The 14,279-nt window shown below is 45.6% G+C and overlaps 1 protein-coding gene across 2 annotated transcripts; it reads right to left on the bottom strand.

The window, feature by feature from the left end:
• Window positions 1-25: 25 nt before the first annotated feature.
• Window positions 26-13,698, bottom strand: LOC113222962 (mpv17-like protein). Of its 2 annotated transcripts, XM_026452537.1 has the most exons (4): window positions 13,252-13,698; window positions 8,849-8,919; window positions 713-742; window positions 26-631 (listed from the first exon to the last, which is right to left on the bottom strand). In XM_026452537.1, the coding sequence occupies exons 1-4, from the start codon at window positions 13,559-13,561 to the stop codon at window positions 452-454; spliced, it is 591 nt and encodes a 196-aa protein (XP_026308322.1). In that variant the 5' UTR covers window positions 13,562-13,698; the 3' UTR covers window positions 26-451. The 2 variants fall into 2 exon arrangements, with proteins under 2 accessions (XP_026308322.1, XP_026308323.1); XM_026452538.1 differs by lacking the exon at window positions 713-742 and having other exon boundaries at window positions 40-631.
• Window positions 13,699-14,279: the final 581 nt, after the last annotated feature.

Raw genomic sequence — 14,279 nt, 5'->3', positions numbered from 1 at the left:
AAAAAAAAAAAAAAAAAAAAAAAAAAAATCTTCATTTCGACTGAGTTCTATGTAAATTAAAATTCACTATAAGAACTATTTTTTGGTATAAAAGTTCATCTGCCCAGAAGTGTTCAGGAGATAACCTGAGATTTTAGAATAGAAATGTAAACAATCAAAACCAAGTTTCCTGAAACTTGCATTAAAATATTAATAATTCTGAAATGCCATTTTGCCACTATTATTCATATTAACCAAAATATTAGAGAAGTAATATTTCAGACTAGAAGAGGAAAAAATGTCTGAATATAATTCAAAAATAATCATTGATAATTTTTTAAAAAGTGGGTCTACAAATAGCAGTAATTCCTCAAAATGAAATGCATAATTGGCACATCAAGTATTTTGTCTGTAGGCAATTCTGTGCATTTTAGGTCAAATATGTGGTCCCTTTAAGAGAGTCCTTGATGTCTCATTTCTCCGGGGACCCTTCTATGGCGCTGGTCCACTTTGTACGAAAAATGGTGAAAGCTGACTTCAATGTGCCGTCACCACTCTGCTGGGAAAAACAGATGAAGATGGCCCAGAGAAAACCATAGACTCCAGTGTAAGCTGTTCTCCATTGAACAGGAACAAGGCTGAAGTTGGTCAGCTGGAACAGAGAGAGAGAGTTCGTTAGGGCCACATGGAAACCAAAGCCCTGAGTTAATATTACTGAGTAGGGGGAACTTACCTGTACAAAGGGCCAGTACACCAGTCCGCTCTGGAATTAAAAAAAAAAAAAAAAAGCAACAACTTTATTAGAATGCCTTTTATTTTTTATATTTTATTTTTTATTTTTTGAGACAGGGTCTCACCCTGTTGCCCAGACTGGAGTGCAGTGGTGTAATCTTAGCTCACTGCAACCTCTGCCTCCTGGGTTAAAGCAATTCTCCTGCCTCTGTCTCCTGAGTATCTGCGATTACAGGCGCACACCACCTCACCCGGCTAATTTTTGTATTTTTAGTAGAGATGGGTTTTCACTATGGTGGCCAGGCTGGTCTCCAACTCCCCACCTCAGGTGATCCGCCCACCCTGGCCTGGGATTACAGGTGTGAGCCACTATACCCAGCCTAGAATACCTTTTAACCACACAAAACAGTTGCACAGTTCATTCCATAAAACAGTAAGAAATACTAGGCCAACTAGATGCTGAGGTAGTATTACATTTCAGACTAAGCTGATTAAATCAGACTACTTAAGGCCTCTAGAGTGAGGGGGTTGGGGAATTGTGGGGAAAAAAGCTATTAGGTACAAGACATTTGTATTAATTATATTTTTAACACCAGAATGAAAGGTCTACTAGAATCAGTACCAATTCTGGAAGACAGCTGCTTTGGAAATGACAACATATATTTATGCATTGCAATTTCCTGGTTACCATGAAAAAGTGATGCAGGAATATATTTGTAAATACAGAATCATCAATGAATTCTTTAGTTTTTATTTTTTTAATTTAATTTTTTTTTTTTTTTTTTTTTTTGAGACACGGAATCTCTGTGTTGCCCAGGCTGGTCTCGAACTCCCAGGCAAAAGTAATAGCCCACCACAGCCTCCTAGAGTGCTGGGATTACAGGCGTGAGTCACCTCACCCGGCCAAATTATTTTATTTATTTATTTATTTTGAGATGGAGTCTCATTCTGTCGCCTAGGCTGGAGTGCAGTGGCAAGATCTCGGCTCACTGCAACCTCTGCCTCCCAGGTTCAAACGATTCTCTTGCCTCAACCTCCTGAGTAGCTGGGATCACAGGTGCCTGCCACCATGCCCGGCTAATTTTTGTATTTTTAGTAGAGACAGGGTTTCACCATGTTGGCCAGGCTGGTCTTGAACTCCTGACCTCAGGTGATCTGCCTGCCTCGGCCTCCCAAAGGATTATAGCCATGAGCCACTGTGCCCAGTCTTGAATTGTTAATACTATATACCAAACCATTGTTTATGGAATGATTTTCTAATAATATATTCAAACCATGTGATGCTATAGAACAAGTTTAGCTGAAATTTTCATATATTACAAAGTATCTTAGATAGATATTTTAACAAACTTTATCCTATACAGTCTGATGAAAAAGTCACCATTATGAATTTTTTTTTTAAAAAAGTCTTGGTATGTAAATTACACCTCAAAAAAAAGGCTAGAAGTTTTTAAAATAGTCCTTAAAAGTGGTATTATAGACATTTTCTTCTTTTCACTAATTTGTGTTTTTGAAGTTTCTAAAATAAACAATTGCAATAAAAGTTTTATAATATGTATGTTTATATTCAAAAGTAGATATTACATATAATGTGTATATGTGTGTGTGTATATATATATATTTTTTTTTTTTTTTTTTGAGGCGGAGTTTCGCTCTTGTTGCCCAGGCTGGAGTGCAATGGTGCAATCTCGGCTCACCACAACCTCCACCTCCTGGGTTCAAACGATTCTCCTGCCTCAGCCTCTGATTAGCTGGCATTACAGGTGCACACAACTACGCCCGACTAATTTTTTGTATTTTTAGTAGAGACAGGGTTTCGCAATATTGGCTAGGCTGGTCTCGAACACCTGACCTCAGGTGATCTGCCTGCCTTGGCCTCCCAACGTGCTGGGATTGCAGGTGTGAACCACCGCACCTGAATATAATGTGTATTTTTATTTATTTGTTTATTTATTTATTGATTTTTTGAGACGGACTTTCGCTCTTGTTGTGCATCTCAAATTCCCAACCTCAGACGATCTGCCAACCTCGGACTCCCAAACTGCTGGGGTTGCAGGCATGAGACACTGAGCCTGGCCCTTAATTTTTAAATATACTTTAAACACAAAATATACCCCTATAATCCCAGCACTTTGGGAGGCAAAGGCACGCGGATCACCTGAAGTGGGGAGTTTGAGATCAGCCTGACCAACATGGAGAAACCCTGTCTCTACTAAAAACACAAAAATTAGCAGGGTGTGATGGCAGGAACCTGTAATCCCAGCTACTCAAGAGGCTGAGGCTGGAGAATTGCTTGAACCCGGGAGGCGGAGATTGCAGTGAGCCAAGACTGCACCACTGAACTCCAGCCTGGGCAACAGAACAAGACTCTGTCTTAAAAAAAAAAAAAAAGAATTTAAAACTTTAGCAAAAATAATCAAAAGACTAAACTCATCCAAACATGGCTTTCCTTCTTTCTTTCTTTTTTTCTTAATAGAGATGAGCCCTCACTATATGGGCCAGGTTGGTCTTGAACTCCCGGCCCCAAGCAATCCTCCCACCTCTGCTTCCCAAAGTATTAGGATTACAGGCATGAGCCACTGTACCTGTCCATGGCTTTATTTCTTATGGCTGTGTTTTTTTTCTTGTCAGAATGTAGTATCATGCAGTAGTATATTTTGTTCTCAAACCATTCCCTCACCAAAAGAAATCAGGATGCCTCAGAGAAATGACTGATTGTAGGGCCAGGGCAGGGCAGGTGCAAGGTACAAGATGGTTCTGGAACATACCATCATGCCAGAAAGGAAGTGGCTTATGAAAGAAGAAAAGGAGAAAGAAGACGGGTGATGTCACAGGACACAGGAACCAGCTTGGAGGGACTCCCATTGGCCGAATTTGGGACATGTGAGCACTAAAGATAATTAAACACTGCCATGAACTCTCCTCTGTGCTTCGGCAATCTCCCTCTGAATAGCCCAAAGGCATCTCGCATTCAACATTTCCCAAACTGAACTCACCTCACTTTTTTTTGTTTGTTTTGTTTTGTTTGTTGAGACGGAGTCTTGCTCTGTCACCCCGGCTGGAGTGCAGTGGTGCAATCTCGGCTCACTGCAATCTCCGCCTCCCAGGTTCAAGTGATTCTCCTGCCTCAGCCTCCTAAGTAGCTAGGATGACAAGCGCACGCCACCACACCCGGTTAATTTTTTGTATTTTTCAGGAGAGAACGGTTTCACCATTTTGGTCAGGCTGGTCTCAAACTAATGACCTCAAGTGACCCGCTCGCCTCGGCATCCCAAAGTGCTGAGATTACAGGCGTGAGCCACCATGTCAGGCCAGTTTTATTTTTTTAAATACAGACAGGGTCTTGCTCTGTTGCCCAAGCTGGTCTCAAACTCCTAACCTCAAGGGATCCTCCTGCCTCAGCCTCCCAAAGTGTTAGGATTACAGGCATGAGCCACCACACCCGATGTGCTTCCTTATTTCTTATGTAAACTTGGTTACGATAACTCCCAACTTTGGTTTCCTTTGCTGCCATTACCTAACCGTGAAGTTCAAGATCCTCAGCTCCAGGCGTTCAACAGTCTCCGGGATCCAAACTCATTCCAAGTTGTTCAACAAATACTCTGTGAACGCCAAACTGCCTGTGGTTTCTCCCCTCCAGGCATACCATGGTGCTTCACACATTGTCAACTCTACTCAGCTCTTCTGCCCCTGGAATGCCCTGTCCCCCAGTACGTACATAACTCCAGATCTTTTTATTTATTTATTTATTTTTTGATTTTGAGGCAGGGCCTCGCTGTGTTGCCCAGGCTGGAGTGCAGTGGCACAATCATAGCTTACTGCAGTCTCAACCTCCTGGGCTCAGGAGATCCTCCCACCTCAGCCTCCTGAGTAGCTGGGACTACAGGTGCGAGACACTATGCCCAGCTCATTTTTGTATTTCTGGAGATGAGGTCTTGTCGTCATATTGCCTGGGCTGGTCTCAGACTCCTGAGCTCAAGCAATCCACCCACCTTGGCCTCCCAAAGTGCTAGAATTACAGGCATGAGCCACTGGTGCCTGGCCCCAGCAAGACTTCCTTGATCCCTCTACACCTCCTCGCTGTGCTAAGTACCCATGGAATCTGAAAGCATTTCTCGTCAAACTCTAGTTAATAACTTGTCTATTTATCTATCCATCCCACTAGACTCTAAGTCCCTTTAGGTCAGAATCTGTGTTTTATATGGTGTTTTTGGGTATCTTCCACTAACACCTAGGACACAACCTGGAAGGCAGTTTCTTTTCTTTTCTTCCTTTCTTTTTTTTTTTTTTTTTTGAGAGGGAGTCTCCTTCTGTCGCCAGGCTGGAGTGCAGTGGAACGATCTTGGCTCACTGCAACCTCCACCTCCCAGGTTCCAACAATTATCTTGCCTTAGCCTCCTGAGTAGCTGGGATTACAGGCACCCTCCACCACGCCCAGCTAATTTTTGCATATTTAGTAGAGACAGAGTTTCACCAAGTTAGCCAGTCTGGTCGCTATCTCTTGACCTCTTGATCCGCCTGCCTACCTCGGCCTACCAAAGTACTGGGATTACCGGCGTGAGCCATCCTGCCTGGACAACAGTTTCTTATTACAGGAAATCTTCCCACAAAATCTCCAGATGGGCTCAGCTTCAGAGCACTGGTTTACCCTCTTTCTTTTCCTGAAGGTAGATGAGACTCACTCATTGTAACTACTGTTTTTTTAAAACAGTATGCAAATGTTCCTGTGGTTTTGTTCATTTATAAATCCCTGCCTCCTGAAGCTTCTTTCTCTCCCAATTCTACTTCCTCCTTTTTTTTTTTTTTTTTTTTTTTTGAAACAGGGTCTCACTCTGTCACTCAGGCTGGTGTGCAGGGGTGCAATCACAGCTCACTGCAGCCTCGACCTCCCAGGTTTGCAATCCTCCTATCTCAGCCTCCCGAGCAGCTGGGACCATAGATGTATGCCACTATGCCCAGCTATTTTATTTTTGTAGAGATGGGGTTTCACTATGTTGAGCAGGCTGGTCTCCAAACTCCTGGGCTCTAGCAATCCTCCTGCCTCAGCCTCCCAAAGTGCTGGGGTTACAGGTGTGAGCTGCCTACTTCCTTCTGGCTTTTTTTTTTTTTTTTTTTTTGAGATGGAGTCTCGCTTGTTGCCCAGTCTGAAGTACAGTGGTACGATCACGGCTTACTGCAATTTCTGCCTCCCGGTTTCAAGCGAATCTCCTGCCTCAGCCTTCCAAGTAGGTGGGAATACAGGCTCGTGCCATCATACCCTGCTAATTTTTTGTATTTTCAGTGGAGACGGGGTTTCACCATGTTAGCCAAGATGGTCTCAATCTCCTGACCTTGTGATCCACCCGCCTCTACCTCCCAAAGTGTTGGGATTACAGGCACGAACCACTGCCCCAGGCCCTTGCTCTTTTAAAAAAGAAAAAGAGTTAGATGTACATATCTCCATAGACTTTACAACATAATGGAAAAACTTGTTCCTTTTTCCAAAATAAAACAGAAGAAGTGGCTGAGCATGGTGGTTCGCACCTGTAATCCCAGAACTTTGGGAGGCTGAGGCAGGTGGATCACCTGAGGTCAGGAGTTCAAGACCAACCTGGCCAACATAGTGAAACCCTATCTTTACTGAAAAATACAAAAACTTAGCTGGATGTGGTGGTGCAAGTCTGTAATTCCAGCTACTCAGGAGGCTGAGGCTGGAGAATTGCTTGAACCAAGGGGGCAGAGGTTGCAGAGAGCCGAAGTGGTGCCACTGCACTCCAGCCTAGGGGACAGAGCAAGACTCCATCTAAAAATAAAAAGCCACACACAAAAAACAAACAGAAGAAAATCACATTTGGTTATCACCATGGGGTCCTCAATTTCTGCCCTAAGAGAAATCACAAGAGTTCTGAACACATTCCTTGTAGTTACTGTTCCTGAGTGTAGAGGCTCAGGGGAAGCCTCTGACTTCAAACTTCTCCATCCTCTACCTCTAGCCATCAAGTAATTCTGGCTCAGGGGCTTGGTACCATCCAACAGATGATGCTAGAAGCTGTGGAGGTAATAGCTGGCTGTGGCTCAACACTGCTTTTGATAGGGAATGAAGAACATGTGAAGCCCTAGGCCAGTCTGTGAACACTCTGTAATCCCAAAGATTTACCTCCTTGTGATGAATACAATCAAACATGCTCTAGGGCAGAGATGAAAAGCATCCCTGACTTTGTCAGGCCTTAAGGACACTGTTCAATAAATATTAACTGAATCAATGAATAAATACATATTGGACTGAACTGTATATATTTGTGCCGAGCAAACAGTAAAACCGCTGACTTGCTTCAAACCTTGGAATAATCCTTGGAAACCTTCTCCTTCGCTACCAATACCTTTGTGACATTAAAGTTCTCTTCACCAGGACTCTGCAGAAAGCTCACCTGAAAACATTGGCTCTGAATGTGGGAATGACTCCATTAAGCCACTCACAGTCTGCAGTCCCTATTTTGCAAATAGAATCCCAATTTACAGAATAAATTGTTATCACTTGGGCTGCAAAATTCACAAAATAAACTGTGATCATTATAAGAGTTAATAGAATAAAGTCAGAAATCATTGAGAGCATTGAGATATTATTTCTTTTCTTTTTTTTTTTTTTCTTTTTGAGATGGAGTCTTGCTGTGTTGCCCAGGCTGGAGTGCAGTGGTGCGATCTCAGTTCACTGCAACCTCTGCCTCCAGGTTCAAGTGATTCTCCTGCCTCAGCCTGCTGAGTAGCTGGGATTACAGACATGCACCACCGTGCCCGGCTATTTTTTGTATTTTTAGTAGAGACATGGTTTCACCATATTGGCCAGGCTGGTTTCAAACTCCTAACGTCAAGTGATCAGCCTGCCTCAGCCTCCCAAGTGTTGGGATTACAGGCGTGAGTCAGCGCGCCTGGCCCGGAGACATTATTTCTTTCCAATTCATGAGAAATACAGATACTCTTAGACCCTCTCCTCATACATCTATCAAAATAACTTGAAGATTTCTCTGTCAAAATATTGAACCCTTCTGCCAACCAAACTGGAGCTCTAATTTAGGAATAGTTTAATAGAAATGGACTTAACGTTGAGGTGGGAGAATTGCTGGAGCACAGGAGTTCGAGGCCAGCCTGGGCTACATAGTGAGACTCTCTCTACCAAAAACTTTAAAAATAATTAACTGGGTGTGGTGGCACATGCCTGTAAGTCTCAGCTACTCAGGCGGCTGAGGGAAGTCTCAGCTACTCAGGCGGCTGAGGTGGGAGGATCACTTGAGCTCAGAAGGTCCAGGCTGCAGTAAGCCATGATCATGCCCCTGCATCCTAGCCTGGGTTGACAGAATGAGACCCTGTCTCAAAAAAATTTTTTTCTTTTTTTTTTTTTTTTGAGACGGAGTCTCGCTCTGTCGCCCAGGCTGGAGTGCAGTGGCCATATCTCAGCTCACTGCTAGCTCCATCTCCTGGGTTTACGCCATTCTCCTGCCTCAGCCTCCCGAGTAGCTGGGACTACAGGCGCCCGCCACCTCGCCCGGCTAGTTTTTTTGTATTTTTTTAGTAGAGACAGGGTTTCACCATGTTAGCCAGCATGGTCTCGATCTCCTGACCTCGCGATCAGCCTGTCTCGGCCTCTCAAGTGCTGGGATTACAGGCTTAAGCCACCGCGCCCAGCCAAAAAAATTTTAATTAAAAAAATATATATATATACACACACACACAAATAATCCTGATATGATTATACAAATGTATTAAATTATCACATGTATACTGAAAATATGTACATATATGTGTCAACTAAAAGATTTTTTAATGTTTATAAATATATACACAGAAAGTATTTTTCTGTGTGTGTGTATATATATATACACAACTCCTCAAATTCCTGTACTCCAGAAATTCTCCCACCTCAACATTAAGTCCATTTCTATTAAACTATTCCTAAATTAGAGCTCCAGTTTGGTTGGCAGAACGGTCCAATATTTTGACAGAGAAATCAAGTTATTTTGATATATGAGGAGAGGCTTTACTATATATAAAAATATATATTTATATATATTTATATAAATAAATACTACATATAAATATATATATACACACACACATATATACAGAAAAAGATACTGATTACATTTTCAAATGCCTGTCTTACCAGATAGGTATTCCAGAATTTCTGTTTCAGGTCCAAAAATATGTCATCCTTTTCCTGGAGAATGCTCATACCTATTTGCAAAACACCAAAAGAATTTTAAAACATTCAGTAGGGTACCGTATAACAGTGCAGGTTTCAGTTTTCCATTCCAAAATGCAAAGTAACCATCAGTATCATCCATCAATACGACCCTTCTGATCCAACAGTGAAAAGAGAACATAGTCAGGCACGGTGGCTCAAGCCTGTAATCCCAGCAGTTTGGGAGGCCGAGGCAGGCAGATTGCTTGAGTCCAGGAGTTTAGAGACCAGCCTGGGCAACAGGGCAAAACCCCATCTCTACAAAAAATACAAAAATTAGCCAGGTGTGGTGGCGTGCCTGTAGTCATAGCTACTCAGGAGGCTGAAGTGGGAGGATTGCTTGAGCCTGGGAGGTAGAGGCTGCAGTGAGCTGTGATCCTGACACTGCACTCCAGCCTGGGCAACACAGCAAGACCCTGTCTCAAAAAAAAAAAAAAAAAAGAAAAGAAAAAGAAAATAGAACATAATCTCCACTCTAAAACTAGATAAATTTTAAAGGAATGATAAATACGAAGTGAGAATAGCAGAGTATAAAAGTTATAGCAGAACAATTATTTTTTCAAAAACTATAGCAATTCACAAAAAGAATCAAGTTACAATAGTGGGCCTATTGGTTACTTTTCTCTACCTTGCAAACATTTTGTGAAATGTCGAACATTTGAACATTTTGAATTTTTAATTTCTATCTTTTAAAAAAAAGCTAGTGGACTGGTTGTGGTGCCTCACGCCTGTAATCTCAGCACTTTGGGAGGCTGAGGCGGGTGGATCACCTGAGGTTGGGAGTTTGAGACCAGCCTGACCAACATGGAGAAACTCCCTCTCTTCTAAAACTACAAAATTAGCCCCACGTGGTGGTGCATGCCTGTAATTCCAGCTTCTCAGGAGGCTGAGGCAGAAGGATCACTTGAACCCAGGATTTGGAGGTTGCGGTCAGCTGAGATCACACCACTGCGTTCCTGACTGGGTCACAGAGCAAGACTCCATCTCAAAAATATAAAAATAAGAAAAGGCTAGTGGACCCAAATACTCTGGCAACTACAAATTTCCCATCGGTATTACCCTATTCAAAAATTGAAAGTGGAACACCAATTCAGCCTTCCTAAAAACACTTTGAAAACTTTGATCTTCAACCTCCCTGAAGAGAAATTCACGGCCTGGGCAATATATCAAGACCTTGTCTCCACAAAACAATTTAAAAACCAGCCAGGTATAGGGGTGCACGCCTGTGGTCCCAATTACTCCAGAGGCAGAAGTGGGAGGATTGCTTGAGCCTAGGAGGTCGAGGCTGCAATGAGGGGTGATCACATCACTGCACTTCAGCCTGAGGGAATAGAGTCAGACCCTGTCTCAGAAAAAGTAAAGGAAAAAAGAAAAATGAAATTCAGGTAGCAAGGCAAAGCTCTCCTATTTTAGAAAGGGTTGTAAAACTGAGAGTACTTTTTTTTTTTTTGAGACGAAGTCTTGCTCTGTCGCCCGGGCTGGAGTGCAGTGGCCGGATCTCAGCTCACTGCAAGCTCCGCCTCCCGGGTTCACGCCATTCTCCTGCCTCAGCCTCCCGAGTAGCTGGGACTATAGGCGCCCGCCACCTCGCCCGGCTAGTTTTTTGTATTTTTTAGTAGAGACGGGGTTTCACCGTGTTAGCCAGGATAGTCTCCATCTCCTGACCTCGTGATCCGCCCGTCTCAGCCTCCCAAAGTGCTGGGATTACAGGCTTGAGCCACCGCGCCCGGCCGAGAGTACTTTAAAAATTCTTTCCAATCCCCAGTTAGGAGGTAGGGGAAATAAGAGCCTTATTAGTTAATTACAGAAGATTCTTACATGACTCAGCAAAATATTGGTAATACTGTGTTCCACTTACCTAGCATTAATTAAATGCTAAGTACTTTATGCGCCTCATTTCATGTGTCCCTCCTTACAGTTCGCTAAGGTAGGTAGAGTTACAAATGAGGAAAAGAGCTTAGAGAGGTTAATAGCAGACGGAATTCAACCCAGGTGTCTGATTCCCAAGCCAGAGTTGTTAATCTGTTACAACTCTGGTTCCCCAAGGTGACCCCAGCAAAAAGATCATCTCATTGGTGCAATTTCCATGTAGAGAGCCTCATGCAAAACTCTAATCCATCCCCTTCCACTTGCCCCTTCATGGAAATTTGAGGTGACCAAAACTGAACCAGAAAAACTGAAAACCAGCTGGGCGAGGTGGCTCATGCCTCTAATCCCAGCACTTTGGGAGGTTGAGATGGGCAGATCACTTGAAGACAGGAGTTCAAGACCAGTGTGGCCAACATGGTGAATCCCCGTCTTCATTAAAAATGCAAAAGTTAGCCGGGCGTGGTGGTGTGCATCTTTAATCCCAGTCCCTCGGTAGGCTGAGGCAGGAGAATTGCTTGAACCTGGAGATGGAGGTTGCAGTGAGCTGAAATCGGGCCACTACACACTTCAGCCTGGGCGATAAAGCGAGACTCTGTCTCCAAAAAAGAAAAAGAAAAAGAAAAAGAGAACAATCTCACTAGTTGTTTCAGGATTAAATAGGATTCTGGTCCCCTACCCCTTCACCGGTGTACAAGGCTTCTGTAACAGGTGCTAGGAAGCTGTTTGCAAATCTAGTCTGGAAATCACACCCTGGGACCAGGCAAAGACCTTCTGATAAAACAGGAGGCCCTAGCTCTCAGGCTGTCTGTCCTCCTGACACACTGATCCCATCAGCCATGTAGTTGGCCACAATGGCAATAGGCAACCAGGTTGTTTGTGTTTCTGGTGGGGTCTGTAGGGAAAGGAAGTGAATCCAACTCTTCAAAATAAGGTTCAGGGGGCAGGGTAGCTCTCTTCAAGATGGTGGCTTGTCTGACCTCAACCTGGTTTAGAAAGCACCAACAGCCCTTAGGAGAAATTCCCTCCCATTTGGGATTGGGACCTTGTTCCCCAATCGCAAGGTCAGGCTTAAGACCCACAGAGATTTTCTCCCCAGTTACCCACCCCATCCCCTTCAAGGCTATAGAAATTGCAATGATGATAGAGGCCACAGGTCCCCTTCTGTAAGCAGACGGAAGATCTCCAAAGATCACAAGAATTTAACCAGCTTGAGCAATCAGCCTGTTTTACAGCCTCCTGCCCTCAACCTGTTCCTCCCCAACCCTGGGTGGAATGAGGTCAACCTGTTTGTTTAAACCAGCTCCGAAGTGACCCCAGGTTACTGATAGATGAACCCAAGTTAACTCTCCTCATTTCCATGCTAAAGTCTTCACCCTGGGAGAAGCTATAGCTTCACGACTATAACCTGTGTAACCCATGCAATCTATGTGCTAGCATCATGACTCACTGGGACTCCTACTCTGCATGCAATCACGCACCCTCTCCTTTCTCCATCACCCCATAAAACCCTCCTGTCTCCTTCTCGGGGGGACACACTACTTTGGAGAACACGCCCAGTGTCTTCCTTACTTGTGCCAAGTAAAACTCCCATTGACCAAAACCTGCCTCTTGATGGAGTCATCTGGGACTCGTTAGGGGAATGAACCCCGGTATTTTTCAGGTAACATTTCCATTGCTCTAATTGTAGGCAGTAGAGAAGGTTTCCACAGTCAAGCCCCCACCCCCCACACCCCAGGCCTGGGTTGGATTTTCTAAGGAGAGGGTTCCCTGAACCCTCACAAGTATATAGTCCTCCATGGCAAGGATCCAAGGTCCCTTGATGTCTTCTGTGGGACCCCCAGGGGAAAATCTTGTCACCAAAGCAGGACTAGGCCCCTGGGCATGAGTTTTCTGAAGATCCAGGCCCAACCTCAGATTCCACCTGCTCTGCCCCCCAGGGTCATGGGTCCCCTTGTATTTTGTTCCTGTGTTGGCCCCGGAGCCCCAGGCATGGATTTTCTGAAGAGCAGGTCGGTCCCTTCCCTGCCCCAGGACTGGTTCATGGTCATGCAGCTGCTATGGCCTTGAACTGGGATCTCCTTTATTTTCCCATGGACGCTTTTTCAGGGGAAAAGACCTCCCTAGCCCTGCCTACTCCAGCCTTAACCTACATCCAACCCCCGAGTCTCAGCCCCGACCCTAGTGCCCTAAATTCCTGACTCGGTGGACCTCTGGCTTCCCAATTTCCCGGCTCCCCAGCCAGTGCCCCCCGCAACTTCTCGCAATCAAACACCCCAGCCTCCAGCCTTTGCCCTGGCCTTCCAGGTCCCTGAAGCAGCCCCCGTCTCAGAGCCCCAGCTCCTGCCCGGGACCCCAGGCTCCTGCAGCGCCCTCCCTCCAGCCGCTTGATCCCGAGTCCCTGCCTCCAGTCCCCCAATAGCGGGTCCTACCCCCGAGGTCCCCTCCCGGCCCCTCACCGGCGTAGAAGACCGAGATCGCGATGGGCGCAGCGACCACCTGGTCGCAGAGCAACTTGGCCAGCACCGCGCGCGGCGCGCGGCCCGGGAGCGCGCGCTCCAGCAGGCCCAGCCACACGTAGTTGAAGTTGGCGTGGAAGGTCACCACCAACGTGGCCACGCTCCGCGTCTGGCGCCAGTCGGCCTCGCCGCCCTGCAGCCGCTGCTGCAGCGCGTCCCCGGCAGTGAAGAGCGAGCCGTAGAGCAGTACGTTGGTGGGCCACGGGTGGCGCCGGGCCGCGCGCGAGAATGCCGGCCACCAGCCCGCCATGTCCGCGCTGTGTGCGCCTGCGATCAGGAGCCGGCGTGGTCAGCAGCTTCCTGCACGGCGTCCGAGCCTCCTGGGCCTCCAGCAGCCCTGAGTTGGCGCCGCCCGCACCTGCACCTGCCCCCTCCAGATGCTCCTGAGCGATTGGGCGCCCGACCCGCACATTCAGCTCGCGCCGTCCAATCCGGAGGTCACGGGCCGTCGTTGGGGGTGAACGTTTGAAAGGTGCCGGTCCCACCCCCATGCATGGGTCTATTCACACAAAATACCCAGAACAGGCAAAGCCACAGAGGCAGAAGGCATGTGGTTATTTATTTACTTGTTTATTTTTATTTTTATTAGTTAATTAGATATTTTTGAGATGGAGTCTCGCTCTGTCGCCCAGGCTGGAGTGCAATGGCGCGATCTGAGCTCACTGCAACCTCCACCTCCGGGGTTCAAGGGATTCTTCTGCCTCAGCCTCCGGAGTAGCTGGGACTACACGCGTGCGCCATCACGCCCGACTAATTTTTGTATTTTTAGTGGAGACGGAGTTTCAACATGTTGGCCAGGCTGGTCTCGAGTGAACTGCCCGCCTCGGTCTCTCATATGGAGTTATTTTTTTGGAGTGATGAAAACATTTTGAAATTAGATAGGTGTGATGGTTCCATGGCTTTGTGAATATATTAAAAACCATTGAATTGCACACTTAAAAAAAAGGGGGGTGCATTTGGCCGGGCGC

Source organism: Piliocolobus tephrosceles, unplaced genomic scaffold (genome assembly GCF_002776525.5).
Source record: "Piliocolobus tephrosceles isolate RC106 unplaced genomic scaffold, ASM277652v3 unscaffolded_36898, whole genome shotgun sequence".
In the NCBI taxonomy this organism is placed as follows: Eukaryota; Metazoa; Chordata; class Mammalia; order Primates; family Cercopithecidae; genus Piliocolobus; species Piliocolobus tephrosceles.
This window is presented reverse-complemented; position numbering and strand designations above follow the sequence as displayed.